Here is a 16,496-nt window from a genome sequence, read left to right on the forward strand (position 1 = left end):
AACAGCGGTGGGTGGTGGTTATCTCCATTTTATACCCGCTTGCCAGATTTTCATAAAAGGGAGAGTGTGCGCTGTCTCTCCACTTGCTCTGGGCAGGGGTGGCTTTCAATCAGCAAGAGTCAGAACTGCCGCAGGCAGGGGAGACGGGCAGGCCAAGGACAGATTTCAGGAGCACAGCCCTTGAGTTCCAATATTTCCAGAGCCTGGGCTGGGACCCCAGTGAATTCATTTTATTAAAAAGTTCCAGAGTTTCTCCAGCCGCTGGCTCTGTGAGGGCTCCGCTGCTTCCCAGCCGTCTGCTTCGGTCCCCTGCCACCTCCAGTTTCCAGAATGCCTGGCCCGACCCCCAGTGGCACCAACGTGGGCTCCTCAGGACGCTTCCCCGGTAAAGCAGTGGCCGCCCGGGCGGCGGGTAGCACGGTCCGGCAGAGGAAAAATGTCAGCTGTGGAACAAGGAGCGCAGGCCGCATGACCTCAGCAGGCACTGGGGGGATGTGGCGGTTCTACACGGAAGATTCACCTGGCCTCAAAGTTGGCCCTGTTACAGTATTGGTTATGAGTCTTCTGTTCATCGCTTCTGTATTTATGTTGCACATTTGGGGCAAGTACACTCGTTCATAGATTTGGCTATATCTATCTGTCATCTGAAGAAGGAGAAACAAAAATCAATATATCTTGGACCAAAAGCATAGTGATTTTCTGTTCACGAGAAAGAAATTTTCTGTAAGCTTACTGTTTTACAGGGAACTTAACGAGAATTGATTTTAAGGATCAATTTTTTTTTTCCTATGGCTAATAAACTTTTTAATTCATTTTTTAAAAAAAAGTTCCAAGTGTGGTGAAGCGGTCAGGCCCTAGAAGTGGCAGAGATTTAGGATGGGGTAGTAGAAAGTGCCTGAGTTGTAAATAGCAGCTTTTCAAATACTGGCTATGCTGATCATCGCCCTAAGTGTCTTACATGCATTGAATCATTTAATACTCAATACAACCATCTAGGCAGATGACCCACCTCATTTTATAGGTGAGGAACCTGAGGCACAGAGAAGTCAAGTAATTTTCTCAGGGCTACACAGGTTCCATTAAATGGCAGACAATGCTATAACCCAGGTATTCTGGATCCAGAGTCCATGATCTCAACCATCATGCTACAGGGTCTCTCAACTGGTTTTGAGTAACAGTTTTACTTCTTACCAACTCTGTGGCCTGGAGCAAATCTTTTGCCCTGTTCCAGTCTCAGTTGTACCCATCTATATAATGGAACAATACTGTTTCCCTGACAGCATCATAGCTAGGGATGTAAAAAGAGGGCACATGAGAGTGGGTGGCTGAGTCTAGGAAGTAAGCAAATCAAAATTCCCTTCCCTCTTTTAACTGTTAAAGCTGTGCTTTGAGGGAGAGTAGGGGACCAGGGCGGCTTAGTCATGTCCAGAGAAACCGCTCTTCTGCTGAGAAGCTGGGAGTGGCTCTCAACCATCAAGTCCAATTCTACCCTGCAGCCCTGACTTTATTACTATTTTAAAAATTATATTCGCCTGCTATTTTCTTTTCCCTTTAATGATCTGATCATTCTGAAGTCTGTTAGGAAAAGCTTCAAGCAAGGGGCAAAATGAAGCACGTGCGTTTATGGGACTTGACACATCTCAGCTACATTCAGGAGTTCTGTGTCACACCAGTTGTACTCTGGGTTTTAAATAGCATCTCCTAAGAACAGGTCATTGTTGCCAGAACCACTGTACATAACTGGGCGGGTGGGGGGGGGGCGGAGGATGCCTTTAATTGTAGAAAATCTAAAAAGAAATTTGTCTTGGACAAAATATACAAAAATATTTGAGGAGTTGGGGAGGAAAGGGAGGGAGGAGGCCCTGGGAAAGAGGGAAGGGATGGAGAGACTAGAGAGTAGAGAGAGGATGGATAATGTTCCAGGTTAGACCTCTGAATGGAAGGACCCTCCTGAATTTATTTTTTTATTTTTTAATCCTCACCCAAGAGTATATTTTTTAAAATACCTTTTTATTGATTTCAGAGAGAGGAAGGGAAAGGGAGAGGGAGATAGAAACATTGATGATGAGAGAGAACCATTGATTGGTTGCCTCCTGCACGCCCCACCCTGGGGATCGAGCCCACAATCTGGACATGTGCTCTGACTGGGTATTGAACTGTGACCTCCTGGTTTATGGGTCGAAGCTCAACCACTGAGCAAGGAGGATATGTTTTTTAAATTGATTTTAAAGAGGGAAGGAGAGAGAGAGGGAGAGAAACATTGATGTGAGAGAGAAACATTGGTCAGTTGCCTCTTATGAACCCTCTTTAATTTCTACACATACTGGGAGGTAAGGATGAGGTGGGGGTCTGGGCTGATCAAATGGAGAAAGACATGTCCCCCACTGGACAAGCTCTGCTGGTACGAGTTGCCTTTTGAAGTCAGAACAAGCTCTAGGAAAGGAAATTCTTCTTTCTGGGAGCTCTGTCTCACCATAAATGTATTACATTCTCTTGGCTCCAAGGATCTCTTCTGAGACTCCTGGATTATGGTGAGCTGGGAGGGAAATCACCATATTAGCTCTATGTGATGGCGAATATTGTGTCAACTTGACTGGTTAAAGGTCAAAATATGTAAAACTAACAAATTGTGCAGGCATTCATATAGGGATAGTTAACTTTACAAATAAAAAGCATTAGCACAAATTCAGAGTAGGTCTTACCTCTGGGGGAATGAGAAAAATACAAGGGAATAGGGTATACCAGGGTTTCTAATGGGCATATACAGGTTATTACTTAAGCAGGATGATGGGAACATAACTGTTCATTGTTTCATTAACTGTATATATGTACTTTATGCACATGTTTTAAACACATACACAAATACACCCATACAGGGGTGGGCAAAAGTAGGCTTACAGTTGTTCATATGGAAAATAATACAAAAATTAATAAAGAATAATACAACAATAAACTGTGTTTCTTGTACTTATAACTGTAAACCTACTTTTGCCCATCCCTGTATTTTTTCCAATGATTTTGTTGTGGTAAAATACATCTAACATAAAATTTAGCATCAGAACCAGTTTTAAGTGGTATTGGTATTAAGAACATTCATCGTGTTGTGCACCCATCCAGAATAATCTGCCACCGAAAGTTCCTTAATTTAATCATAGCTGCAAAGTCACTTTTGCATAAATACAACAACATATTCACAGGTTCCAGGGACTAGGACACAGATAACTTTGAGAGACGTTGTTCAACTGACCACAGTCACAGAGATGGCCACTGCAAGGCTGAGCAGCACACACTGTGTAGAGAAAACACATTGCTTCATCTTAATGGTGAGTTGTCATCATTCTTTGAAATCTCCCAAAGAAAAAGTAGAAGTGTGGGGAGGAAGAAAGAAGAGAAGCGAAGAAGAGAGGAGAGGAGAAGAGAGGAGAGGAGAGGAGAGGAGAGGAGAGGAGAGGAGAGGAGAGGAGAGGAGAGGAGAGGAGAGGAGAGGAGAGGAGAGGAGAGGAGAGGAGAGGGAATCTCAATAATGCATGTACAGTGGCTTGACTGCTTATTTCTGGACAATGCTGATTTGACTGGCAGCAGAGGTTGAGAAGTGCTTGTCCATATCACTTGATGGTCTCAATTGAGGGCTCAGCTTTTTGCTCTGTGCTTAGTCCAGAATCAGATAATGCTCGGCTGGGCCTCATTTCCACATTTCTTTTCAGATAAGAACCGGCTCTCTCTTAATATTTCTGGGACAGGATGTTCAGAGACATGGGAGGAGAGGAAAGATATAAATAATTTAGCAGAGATGCCATAGTATTTTGGGTCTACGTAAGCATGCTGGCCCCCATCACTCATTAAGACAATATCCTGATTTGCATCTTTCACTTTATTTAGTTGGCTGCTCCTCATTGAGTGATCGGTTACATAGACCTTTTCTCCTGGAATTCTGGCCCACTCTTGGTCCTCTGTCTTCAGTTCCCTAAAATCCTCAGGGGTTTTGAATCTGATTGGGTCAATCTAAGACACTTCTGGTTGAGTTCTGCCAAAGGAAGGGCCACCTGTTTTTTCATTACTAGATGTCCTGGTCTTTGACAAGGTTGCTTTCTGATAAAAAGAGAAACTTGCATGTGCTCCAGATTAGATTACACTTACGTTTGAATTCTAGCTCTGACATTTACTAGTACAGGCAAGCTGTGCAATCTCAGACAAATACCTCCACCTCTCTGAGCCTCAGTTGCCTCATCTGTCAAATGGGAAATGCATCCAATATATCAACGGGTGATTATGAGGAATAAAAGTGATCGTGTATATTAAGCACCTGCCCAGTTCCTGCCATAATGTAAGTGCTCATTAAATGTTAATTTTCTCCAGGAAGAAATTGAGTTTGAAAATCAACAAATGCATTGATAAGAGCAGACATTGGGCCCTGGCTCTTGATTTTTGGTAGTAGGTCATTTATTTTTGAAGAGGGGGCACAGGAGAAGGGAGGAGATTGGAGGGTGGCGTAAAGATCTCTTCCATGACAAGGTTGTAAGACTGGAGAAGAAAAGGCTCAAGGGGCACCTGAGAGCTCTCTTGAAACATCTAAAGGATTGTCATGTGGAAGAAGGAGTTTGTTCGTTTTATGTGGAACCAGAACCAATACACAGATACCACTGTGAATCAGATCCCTATCTCAGCATGAGAGAGGCCTTTCCAAATATTTACATAGAGCTATGAAAAGTTGAAATCTTGGGATGTAATGAATTTTCATATTTGTGAATATTCAAGCATTTATTTATTTATTCATTCATTCAACAAGCATCTATGGTAGAATCACCATAGATGTGCCAGCTCCAGGGAATGTAGCAATGAACAGTACAGATGAGGGCTCTGCCCCATTGAAGTCCAGGTGAGAGGAGACAAAAGCTGGATGACTCCTGTGTAATTGATGGAAGCCTTAGATGGGTGGTGAGGTAAGAGAGCAGGTGCTGAGATACTATGGTCAATTCTTAAGGTTATCATCATTAGTATCTAACATTTCTTGAACACTTGCATTTGCCAGGTACAATGCTCAATTAAAAAAAGTTTTTACTGATTTCAGAGAGAGGAAGGGAGAGGAAGCAAGTGATAGAAACATCAGTGATGAAAGAGAATCGTTGATTGGCTGCCTCCAGCACACTCCACACTGGGGATAGGGCCTGCAATCTGGGTATGTGCCCTGATGGGGAATCGAACCGGGACCTCCTGGTTCATGGATCCATGCTCAACCATTGAGCCACACTGACTGGGCCATTGCTCAATTTTTATATGAATCTCCTGATTTCAACTTAATAGCAACCTGATGAGGCAGATACTATTGTGAGCCACATCTGACAGATGAGGAAATTGAGTTTTCCAGATGTTGAGAGACTTGCCCAAGATTACCCAGCTAAGAACTAGTAGATCTGGGATTCTAGCTTTAGCAGCTGACCCCAGGGCCTGGCTCTGGTATATCCATCCAGTGCCAATCATTACCTCCCTACCCACTGCCCCTCCTTAGAGGTAGGGGTTCCGAAGTCTCTCATGCTCTTCCTCCAGGCCAGAGCTGATTGGTCTAGATTGGTTCAGTCTGGGCCAATCAGAGTCTGTCTTCTGGGTTATAGAGAGACTGAGCCAGTTAGGTGATGGGAGATTTGCAAATCAAACACTATAGATGAGCAGAGAAAGCTGTCTTTGGAGGGAAGAAATAGCACAACTGCATCTGAGTATAAGATCTTCTTCAGACCCTTGGAGAAATGCCACCCGCCCATGTTGCCACAGCCTGGGGAAATCCAAAATCCACCACGAAGATGTCTGTGAATTTCCATTGGGTTCATTCTCAGGTCTTCTCTGCTCCTACGCTTGGTTTCCTGGGTTCTGTACCCCACTCCATGTGGGTATGAAACTCATATGCTTCACCAGTTTCCATAACAACAAAACAAAATAAAGCCCAATGCTAGTCCCACAGGTCATTTGAGGAGTCATAGAACTAAGGATCACAGAAAGGGATCGCATTGAACTCTTCACAGCAAACCATTTTAAAATCCACATTTGACATTCATGGCTAACGAGGTCCTTTTTACAACTCTGTACCAAGACAGTTCCTTTTTTCCTTTGCCTTTTTCCACACACAAGGCCCCGTCTCACCATCTTTCTTGCTCTTCTCCTTTATGTCAGTCAGTTATGTTGCTTCATTCCAAGTAAGACAGATTCCTCTCCCTGTCTTATGCAGAGCAGTTTCGCCCTCTTCCAGGAAGCCATGGCACCAAAACATTCTTGAGCTCTCAGGAACACTCCCCCAGGTGTTTGTCAAGGTATGATTCTAAGCAAAAACCATTTCTTCCCCAAGATGAATTTGGGTACCAGCTGTTAAGGTAATAACATTTACTTCCGTTTTCCTACACCTTTGCTAAACTATCTTTTCATTAAGTGAACTTGAGTAGATTTATCTTCCTTCTAGCTTGTGCTGGAATGTTCTATCAAAAACGTAGCTATGCTGAGAACTCTCTTTCCTAGAATCCCTATGCCTGTCTGGTCCAGGTTAAAGGTGGGTGATCTGGGAGGCAGAAGGGAAGCAACAGTGTTTGTTCTTTAAGGGCCCCTGGTTAGATTGGAGGTAACCAGACCAAGAGGGCCACAGAGGTTCCAGCTTGTCCTCACTCTCTTCCAGCTCCCATCTGGCTTGTCTTCGTGACCACCAGGTCTGATGACCAACAGCCACCCCATATCTTCTAGACGCTTGGCAGACTAGGCACAGCCTCCCATAGACCCGTCCACCTGCTCCCCCTCTGTAGCTCCACCTGGCTAGCTGTGTGGCCTGACTTGTCAGGGCACCTGGTTGATGCTTCCTCTGCTCCTCCCACGATTGTGGAAGGTCTAATTCCTTGTCCCTACAACTCATGGCTCTGCCACCTTGATAGAGCCCTGGCTGACAGCAGCCAGAACCTGGAGTCAGTGAAATGTCCATTTTTCAGTAGGCTGCCAGGCCGGAAGCTAATTCCAGCATGTCATAAATGCAAGAAGTTTCATCAAAAGGTTGATGGAACTTGGGGATTCTGCAGGGCTGAATACATATTACCTGCTGCTGGAATAGCCAAGGGCATTTCCCCACACCTAAAGATTTGCATATATTATTGCCTGTTGCCAGACAGCTGAGGGCATTTTAATCTACATGTTATTGCCTCCTGTTGGCCAAACACCTGAACAGCCAAAGGCAGTTCCCCCAAAACTAACAATGCCTACTGTATACCAAACCTTAACCTTTGATATGTATATCTGCCTTGCCTTAGGACAATTTGTGTTAATAAAAGAGCTAGGGGTCCAGAGACTCGGAGAACTTGGTTCCTACAGCTAAGCTCCTCTGGCTCCCCCATGGATTACAAATTTGTACTTATATTTCTAGTCTCTTTATTAATTTATGCCGCAGCGCCTTCTCCAGATTCCTGAACCCTTCTAGATGCCGAGAAACACCCACCAGCATTACTGCCAGTTCCCCCAAGACCACTGGTTCTTAATTTTGACTCTCCTAGAGTCAAGCAATCACACTGAAATCACTTGAGGAGTTTCAAAAGAAAACACTCATGCCTGGACCTTACTCCCAGAGTCTTATTTAATTGTTCTAGGGTGTGGCCTGGCCACTGGAAGTTTTTAAAACAGTTGGGGTAATCTCCCCAACCCCCATTGCATAGACATCCCCTAACCTCTTCTCTGGGTGAAGTAAAAGAATCCTGGTGTCCATCAGCTGCTTACAAATGACTCATCTTATTTTCTTAACATTTTTTTCCTTGATGAAAATTGGCTTCAGACTAAAAGTATAAAAGCTGCCCTATGTTGGCCTGACTCCTTGCACAGCAATAAGTGCCTCTCCCTCCATTAGCTTAGAATTGTGATCAGAATCAGAATGAAATGCATGTTTGTGGTCTCCTGTGGTGGTTAAGAATTCTGATGCCATCTGTTGTCATTATCACATCCGTCCTCGAAATCCATTGAAAAATCCTTTAGTTGAACCTGATGGTATATTTACCAATAAAATTATGATAAGCTTTCAGAAAGCTTATAAACAGAATTGGAATTTATTCAGCAATGATTGCTTTCAATTCACTCCATTTCAACCTCTAAAAAACAACAAACAGTCTCCTTTTTAATCCTTACTTTTTAAAGCAATCAAGTGAGGAAGCCAAGAGTTGGGAGACATGGAATTTTCTGAGCTTCTTCACTGAGGGGTTTTGGGATTAGAGTGTAATAATAATAAAGGTGGTTTCTAGAGCAGGATGTGCATAAATGTACTCCCAGCCCTATAATTGAGTGACTGTGTAAACTCTAAGTCTCAGGTCCCTCATCTGTACAACTGCTGTACTAACAGTTTACACTTTAAAGAGTTGGAGTGAAGATTAAATGAAATAACACAAGAAAATAACTTAGTATAGAGCCTAGCCCTTTATAAGTTCCCCCCTACATATTAGCTGTGAGAATTCTTGGGTAAGTCTTTCTGCAACCTATGAAAGCATTTTGAGCCAAGACAAAAATAGTTCATTTACATAATGAGATCTTGATTTCACTTTGAAAGCAACACTTTAGAAAATGCCTGAATAAACTGACATTTTGGTTTGGCATGAGGTTTCTCCAAATGAAGTTTGGTGAGTTGTTCCAGATCATGAAAAGGGAACTCTGGTTGTGGGTTCGATCCCTAATCAGGGAGCATACAAGAATCAATCAATGAATGCATACATAAATGGAACAACAAGTCTCTCTCTCTTCCTCTCTCTCTCTCTCTCTCTCTCTCTCTCTCTCTCTCTCTCTACCCCCCCTCTCTCTCTCTCTCTCTCTCTCTCTTCTCCCCTTCTTCCCCCCTCCCTCCCTCTCAAATCAATAAATAAGATAAAAAAGAAAAGGGAATTCTGCACCCTCCTTCCACCTTGCACATGTGATTATATACTACTAGTCCATGTCTGCAAGTGCTCACGCTGCCTCTTAGGGCCACCATAACTGTCCTTGAGCGGTTCTGGGGGAAACTCCATCTGCTCCTAGAACAGCTTAGAGTAGGTCTGCTTCAGGCCCTGCGGGCTCTGGTGATTAAATTCAGGGAGTCTTGCCCAGGGCATCATTATCTGCCTGGAAGAATCAGCCCTCTGACCATCTGTTGTCTGTCATCTCTGTTTGTTTTTCCTTTTGGTTACACTGGGCCATCTTTTTTTTTTTTTTAAAATAAATCTTTATTGTTCAGATTATTACAGGTGTTTCTCTTTTTTCCCCCCATAGCTCCCCTCCATCTGATTCCCCATCCCACCCCATGCCCTTTACCCCCCGCCACTGTCTTCATCCATAGGTGTAAGATTTTTATCCAATCTCTTCCCACACCCCTCACACCCCCTTCCCCCTGAGAATTGTCAGTCCACTCCCTTTCTATGTCCCTGATTCTATTATATTCATCAGTCCATTCTGTTAATCAGATTTTTTATTCACTTGAATTTTAGATTCACTTGTTGGTAGGTATGTATTTGTTGTCATTTTGTTGTTCATAATTTTTATCTTTACTTTTTCTTCTTCTTCCTCTTCTTAAAGAATACCCTTCAGCATTTCATATAATCCTGGTTTGGTGGTGATGAACTTCTTTAGCTTTTTCTTGTCTGTGAAGCTCTTTATCTGACCTTCAATTCTGAATGATAGCTTTGCTGGGTAGAGTAATCTTGGTTGTAGGTTCTTGCTATTCATCACTTTGAATATTTCTTGCCACTCCCTTCTGGCCTGCATAGTTTCTGTTGAGAAATCAGCTGACAGTCATATGGGTACTCCCTTGTAGGTAACTAACTGTTTTTCTCTTGCTGCTTTCAAGATTCTCTCTTTGTCTTTTGCCCTTGGCATTTTAATTATGATGTGTCTTGGTGTTGTCCTCTTTGGATTCCTCTTGTTTGGGGTTCTCTACACTTCCTGGACTTGTAAGTCTATTTCTTTCACCAGGTAGGGAAAGTTTTCTGTCATTATTTCTTCTAATAGGTTTTCAATATTTTGCTCTCTCTCTTCTTCTAGCACCCCAATAATTCGGATGTTGGTACGCTTAAAGTTGTCCCAGAGGCTCCTTACACTATCTTCATATTTTGGGATTCTTTTTTCTTTTTGTTTTTCTGGTTGGGTGTTTTTTGTTTCCTCATATTTCAGATCTTTGGTTTGATTCTTGGGGTCCTTTGATCTACAGTTGAATTTCTGTGTATTCTTTATTTCAGACAGTGTATGCTTAATTTCTGACTGGTCCTTTTCCTTTTTTTTTTTTTTTTTTGGCATTCTCATTAAGGTCCTTGAAGGTCTCACTAAGCTCCTCAGAGGTCTCATCAAGTTTCTCGGTGGTTTTTAGAAGATTTTTGAGTAACCTTATAAATGTGGTTTTGAAATCTATGTCCAGTAGTTTGCTTTCCTCCATTTCTTTCATTCGTGACATGTTTCTTTGTCTCCGCATTTTGGCTGCTTCCCTGTGTTGATGGAGTGGTTTTCTGTGGTAGGTGACCTATAGGGCCCAGTGATTCAGCCTCCCCTATCACCTGAGGTGGATACTCTTGGTGTACCCCTTTGTGGGCTGAGTGCAAAGTCTTGGTTTAGTTAAGCCTTGATTGCTGTTGGTACACTGGGAGGAATTGACCTCCAGGCCAATTGGCTGTGAGGACCTGCTGTGTCTATAATGGAAGAACTGCTGTGCTGGAGACATGCTTATGGGGCAGGACTTGTTTCAGTGGGGTTTTGGTGCTCACTGAGTCTGCCTCTTGAATGTGTCACTTATGGATGTGAGTAGTTGAAATCTGGTGTCGTCTCACACTGACCACTAGATACACTAGCTTCTGGATCTCCAATAGGGTGCAGGTCAGCTACTGTCTGAGGCCACCCAGCAGGAGCTACAGCGAGAACTACAGTTTTATCCTCTTTGCTTGGGGTTTGGAGGTTTTGGAGCTGTCTGACCAGAGCTGCAGTTTGTTAGGTTAAGCTGCGATAGGGAAGGCCATTTATATGCAAAAGCCGCTGTGTGGAGCTTGGGTGGATTTGTAGATTGTGCGGGGCGAGGTCTCAGGGAGTCACTAGGCTAGGGTGTGGCAAACAGCTATGGCTGCCAGTCAGCCATCTCTGCATCTCCGCGTTTCCAAGTCCCCATGTCCTGCGCCCCAGCACAGTAAACAATGATTGATTGCTGCGTGTACCTCTGCAAGAAAGCCGCCCTCACTTTTTGACCCGATGGCAGACAGTCCAGCTTCTCCCCATGGGAGTTTGGGTCCCCAGCGTCTCCCCAGAAACTGGAGTTCAGAGTAATTGGGAGCTTGTCTCCCTTCGGGTTGAGAAAAGCAACGCACCCAGTCGCCCGCCGCCAGCCCAATTCGCACGCCTCCATACCTCAGCTTTTCAGCGCTTGTGCATGTCTCAATGCTCTTTTCTCTTTCCTTCTAGTTGTAGAACTTCCACTCAGCCAGCTTTCCCGTGGTTCTGGATGATAGACGTTTTGTCTTTTAGTTGTAGTTTTGAAATTGTTGTGTGAGGCAGCAGTTTAGGTGTTTACCTATGCCACCATCTTGGTTCCATAGGAAACTGGGCCATCTTGAGGGATGTTCAGTTCCTCTCTGCTTACTGCCCTGACATAGTTAACCAGAAACACTGTCGAGGGATTCATGTTGTGGTTGAAAGAGGATTAGACTTGGAGATAGGACCTGGTTGATATCTTGGCTGTGTGACCTTATGAGATTCAGATGGTCCTGTTTTTCCTGAACTGGGGTGCACACTGGGATGATTTTAGGTAGTATTTGGGAAAACATTAACTAATTTTCATGTCTTCTAAGGAAAAATACTGGTTTTTCCATTTATGATGCTGTAAAAAGTTTTATATTAAACATTTCTATGAAAAGTGAGTCAATGTAAAGAAAATATTGAGCCCTGGCCTGTTTTGCTCAGTGGATAGAGTGTCGGCCTGCAGACTGAAGGTCCCAGGTTCAATTCCGGTCAAGGGCATGTACCTTGTTTGTGGGCACATCCCCAGTAGGGGGTGTGTAGGAGGCAGCTGATTGATGTTTCTCTCTCATCGATGTTTCTAACTCTCTATCCCTCTCCCTTCCTCTCTGTAATATATATATTGAATAAGTAATAGTGGAGAGGGCATAAGATCTGGCAGACATTTCCATATGCAAATGACTGATGATTGGGAAACGCTTACTTAGCCACAATGAGCAAGGGGTATGTGACTGTCACCTCTGGTGGGTGGTGGGAGGTAGTCAGCACAGCACAAACAGTGATCCAGGTTCAGGGCTTTGCCTGTTTAAGAGTTGGTGTCCCAGCCAAGATGCTTGTGAGCTGGGTGATCTTGGGCAAATTGCTTAACTTCTCTGAACCTCTTTTTTTTTTTTTTTTAATATATTTTATTGATTTTTCTACTGAGAGGAAGGGAGAGGGATAGAGAGTTAGAAACATCAATGAGAGAGAAATATCAATCAGCTGCCTCCTGCACACCCCCTACTGGGGATGTGCCCGCAACCAAGGTACATGCCCTTGACTGGAATCGAACCTGGGAGCCTTGAGTCCGCAGGCTGATGCACTATCCACTGAGCCAGACTGGGTAGGGCTGAAACTCTTCTGTGTAGTGTTTTCTGACACCACCATCAGATGACGAAACGAAAACAATTTAGTAACAAGTTTGATGTCCTTTATCCCAGGGAAAACAATCCATGGATTGGGGTAGTACAGTGTTTCATAATTAGTGGAGCACTCTTCCTCCGGGATCTCAGGCAAGAGTGAGTTTTATAGAGTGTTAGAAGAGACGAAACGGCATGTTTGGCTAGGAGGTTGGGGATCTCCTTCTAAGGCTAGCAGGTCCTATTTTCTAGGATAAACTAAGCTAGCCAAAGCTGAGTTAGAGGATTGTGATTGGTGTATGTTAGGTTTTCTCGACAGGTGTTTCCTGTAAGTACAGGCTGACTTAGGTTTAGATCCGTGACGTGGGCCAGGTCACTGGGGTGGCCCCCATTTGGTGTGTTCCAATATACAAATGAACTTTATCACCCCTTCTGACACCAAACGTGGTTTTCTTCTGACATTAAATACATGTTGTTTTCCACACCAATGCTCTGATTCATGACACCAACTCGATATCCAATAATTCAATTCAATTCTGACACTATCTACTTGGAGTTAGGGTCTGATCTTGCAAGTTTCAGGGCTCACTCCCACAAAACTGCCTTCAATCCAGATGCCAATTTCAAGTTCTGGGCCACCCACACTTCTGTCTAGCCAACTACAAATTCATGGGTTCCCAAAATTTTAGTTTTTGTTCAGTAGAAAAGCTAGCCCTATGGTTTTATTGCCCTTGGGGCTGTTAACCAGCTTTCTACCTAACCTGCCCTATAGATTGTAGAATTAAGTGAGATAGTACTAGGCTCAAATGAATGCTTTTGCTGGTATCAGCATGGGAGAGAGAGATGGATGTGGGGGCAGGGAGGGAAGGTTTGGGAGAAGAGACATCCCACTGGCAGGAACTCAGCAGGTACAGAAGGGCCCAAATGCCGAGAGAGCTCAGAATAGAAACTGCATTGAGAGCAGCATGCCAAGCAGGATCACTTGAATTACAATGTTTAATTGGATTTCTCTGGGGGGGTGACTCACTGCCTTTGATTGATACTATTGCCCTGTGACTCACTGCCTTTGATTGATACTATTGCCCTTGTGGGGCCTCTATCATGGGCTTTGAAAATTTTCCACATGCACTTGTAGTCATGAGGCCTTGTTTCAATAAAAATCCAGGACTGTGTGTACTCCTCCTTGCCCGCCTGCCAGCTTGTCTTCCTTTCTTCATCACTTGCTTACTGCCATGTGTCAGGCATGGATGACAGCTCGAACCACAGAGGGAAGAGTCAAAAGTCCCTTAAAGGGTACACAGTCTATTTAGGGAGAGACACAAGTGCCTAGATGATTATCAGGAGGCTGAGCTGTGGTATGGCCCCTGGGGGCTGGGGCAGCATGAAGGCAGAGGAGCTGATCTAGGCTGGGAGCATCAGGAAGGCTCCAGAGTGGGTGCTGAGGTTGTCTTGAAGGATGCATAGGAGTTAGTCTGAGACAGAGGTGTTCTGGGGGTGGGAAGGGGAGTTGAAGGGAGCCAAGGCTTGAAGGATGCAGGTCGGGATTCACACAAGCATGCAGATGGGCTGCTAGCTCAAATGTGAGCTCTATGGCTAGAGATGAGGCTGAGGAGACCAGGGCAAGAGGGGCTTCTGTTGGGGCTGTAGTAACCCAAGACTGACTGTGTGTGCCTCTGAGGAAAGTGTAGGAAATAGGCCTCTGTGATCCATCTCCAGCGTAGTCTAACTTTGAATGGAAAGGTTACTGAATTTCCCCAGGACAAACAGAATGTAGGGAGGAGGAAGAGGATATAAGAACAAAGAACTGTGGGTGTGAGCCAGCATCATGGTGGAAACCCCCAAGGTGCCTGTCTCTACTAGACAGGGGGGGGGGGGGGCGGGGAGGCAACTAGAAAAGGCCTCAGCCCATTGCCCAATAGGAGACAGTAAGACCTAGGTGACGTGTGAGGAGACAGGTGATCTCATAGTACTCAGCCAATGAGGAATCGGAGGAGGGACTGGGTAAATAGGCTGTGCTCAGGGGCAGATACTCGCTCTCGAGAACCTATTAAAAGTCTCGTTTTCACCATAACTTCTGTCTCTGCGTCCGTTATTTGATTTCGGACAGGTGGACATTTCTCACAAAAGGGGTGGCCCTTGGTAATTTAAAACAGAAAACTTTAAAAAAATTATCCAGGTAATACATGCAAATTATAAAAAAAAATTTAAACATAGAGAGCAAATGAAGGAAATAAAAATTTCTTCACAATAATCACTGTAAATTTTTAATGGAATCTTGCTGTCTTTTTTTTTCTATGTATATGTACTTGGCAAAATTGGATCAATATTTCTTAACCAGTTTTTAAAAATATCAATAACATCTCTTCTGCATATCATTTTAATGTGGAATTCTATTATGCATACATACCATAATTTTAGAAATCCCTTCTATTGTTGGACATTTTGGTCGCTTCCAGCTTTTTGCTATTGCAAGCTAGACTATATTGCACATAATCATAGCTAAATCTTTATGGTGCCCTAAATTATCTCCTTAGGATGAGATCCTAGAAATGGGATCACTAAAGAATTTAAATGTTTTCAAACCCCTCGACATAGGTTTCCAAATTGTCTCCAATTTTCTACTCCCATCACTTCATTGGCCATTTTTGTTAATGCTCCTTGGGGCTTTTCATTGCTGTTTTCTCAAACCCCCACATCTCTAGAAACTCATCAACAGAGAGCTCTCCAGTGGAAATGGAGAGGAATAAGGTAGGAGATTGGCCACTATTCTAACCACTCTGGCCTGCAGACTTTCCTCCTCCCCAAGCACAAAACTGGCCTCCTGGGCTAATGCCTGTTTAGAAAACTGGGCTGATTTTTAAGTCTGGCCTCCCTTTGGCCTCCCTCACCTTATAGGACTGCCAGAGAAAACAAGGACACCCAGTTAGATCTGAATTTCAGGTAAACAGTGGATCATTTTTCAGTATAAGTATGTTCCCAATATTGCATGGGGGCCTCCTTATACTAAAAATGACTTGATATTTATCTGAAATTCTAATCTAACTGGGCACCCTGTGTTATGATTTGCCAAATCTGGCGACCCTAGCACCTTAGTGTCTTACCTCACCCAGTCTGTGTTGGCTGTATTTTCTCAATTTTATTTCACTCTCAATTATATTTTCTACATTTCTCAATTTTCTTTTGAGAAAATATTGAAAGCTGGCCAGCAATAATTTTTTAATAGTTGTTGAGTTTTTCCTTGTATAGTTGGAAAATTATGTATGTAACCAATGCACTTTATTGGACATTCATTTTGTTTCCTCTCCCCTCCCCTCCCCTCCACTCCCCTCCCTCCTCTCCCTACTCCCTCCCTTTCATCCTCCTCCCTGTCTTCCCCCTCTCCCTCCTCCTCTTTCACTCCTACCTTTCCTTCCTCCTTTTTCTTTCTCCCAGTGGTCCCCTCTCTCTCACCAGTTTAGAGCCTAATCTTTGCCCACATCTTTAATTCTTTTCGGGTCACTCAGCCCAGGGCCTCAGGGCTAGGAGTAGGGAAACCCAGGGCCAGAACCTCTCTCTCCTTCAGAGCTTGCTGAGCCATCCAATGGGATAACTTGTATGTCTCAGTCTAGGCACTATCTTGGCAAGCGATTGGGGGATAAAAGTAGAAACTAAGCAATTAAGACATTTAATATCTCCTTCAGTGAAGCGAAGGGTGTGAAGGACAAATGCTGTTGTGGAAACTCCAGATTGCATCAGCAGGTGTCTGCAGGAAATCTGTTGGCCAACTTTATATGCACTGGGCACAGTCCAACTCCCAGCTGGAAGCCAGAGAAGAAGGTGGGAGTGGGCTCTGGACCTTCGGTCAAAGCTGCAGGGCATAGAGAGCCCTGCTGTCTCAGCCATGTGGCCTTGGTAGCTGGCCTCGATTCCTGGTGT

The 16,496-nt window shown here is 44.0% G+C and overlaps 2 protein-coding genes across 2 annotated transcripts in view; both read left to right on the forward strand.

Moving 5' to 3' along the window:
- BMERB1 (bMERB domain containing 1) overlaps positions 1-16,496 on the forward strand; it is a 99,134-nt gene that overhangs the window by 55,585 nt on the left and 27,053 nt on the right. The gene's annotated exons all lie outside the window — the stretch shown is intronic.
- Positions 270-621, forward strand: LOC103286090 (protein transport protein Sec61 subunit beta-like). The gene has a single exon (XM_054714772.1). The coding sequence runs from the start codon at positions 331-333 to the stop codon at positions 619-621; it is 291 nt and encodes a 96-aa protein (XP_054570747.1). The 5' UTR covers positions 270-330.

This window comes from Eptesicus fuscus, chromosome 4 (genome assembly GCF_027574615.1).
Source record: "Eptesicus fuscus isolate TK198812 chromosome 4, DD_ASM_mEF_20220401, whole genome shotgun sequence".
Classification (NCBI taxonomy): domain Eukaryota; kingdom Metazoa; phylum Chordata; class Mammalia; order Chiroptera; family Vespertilionidae; genus Eptesicus; species Eptesicus fuscus.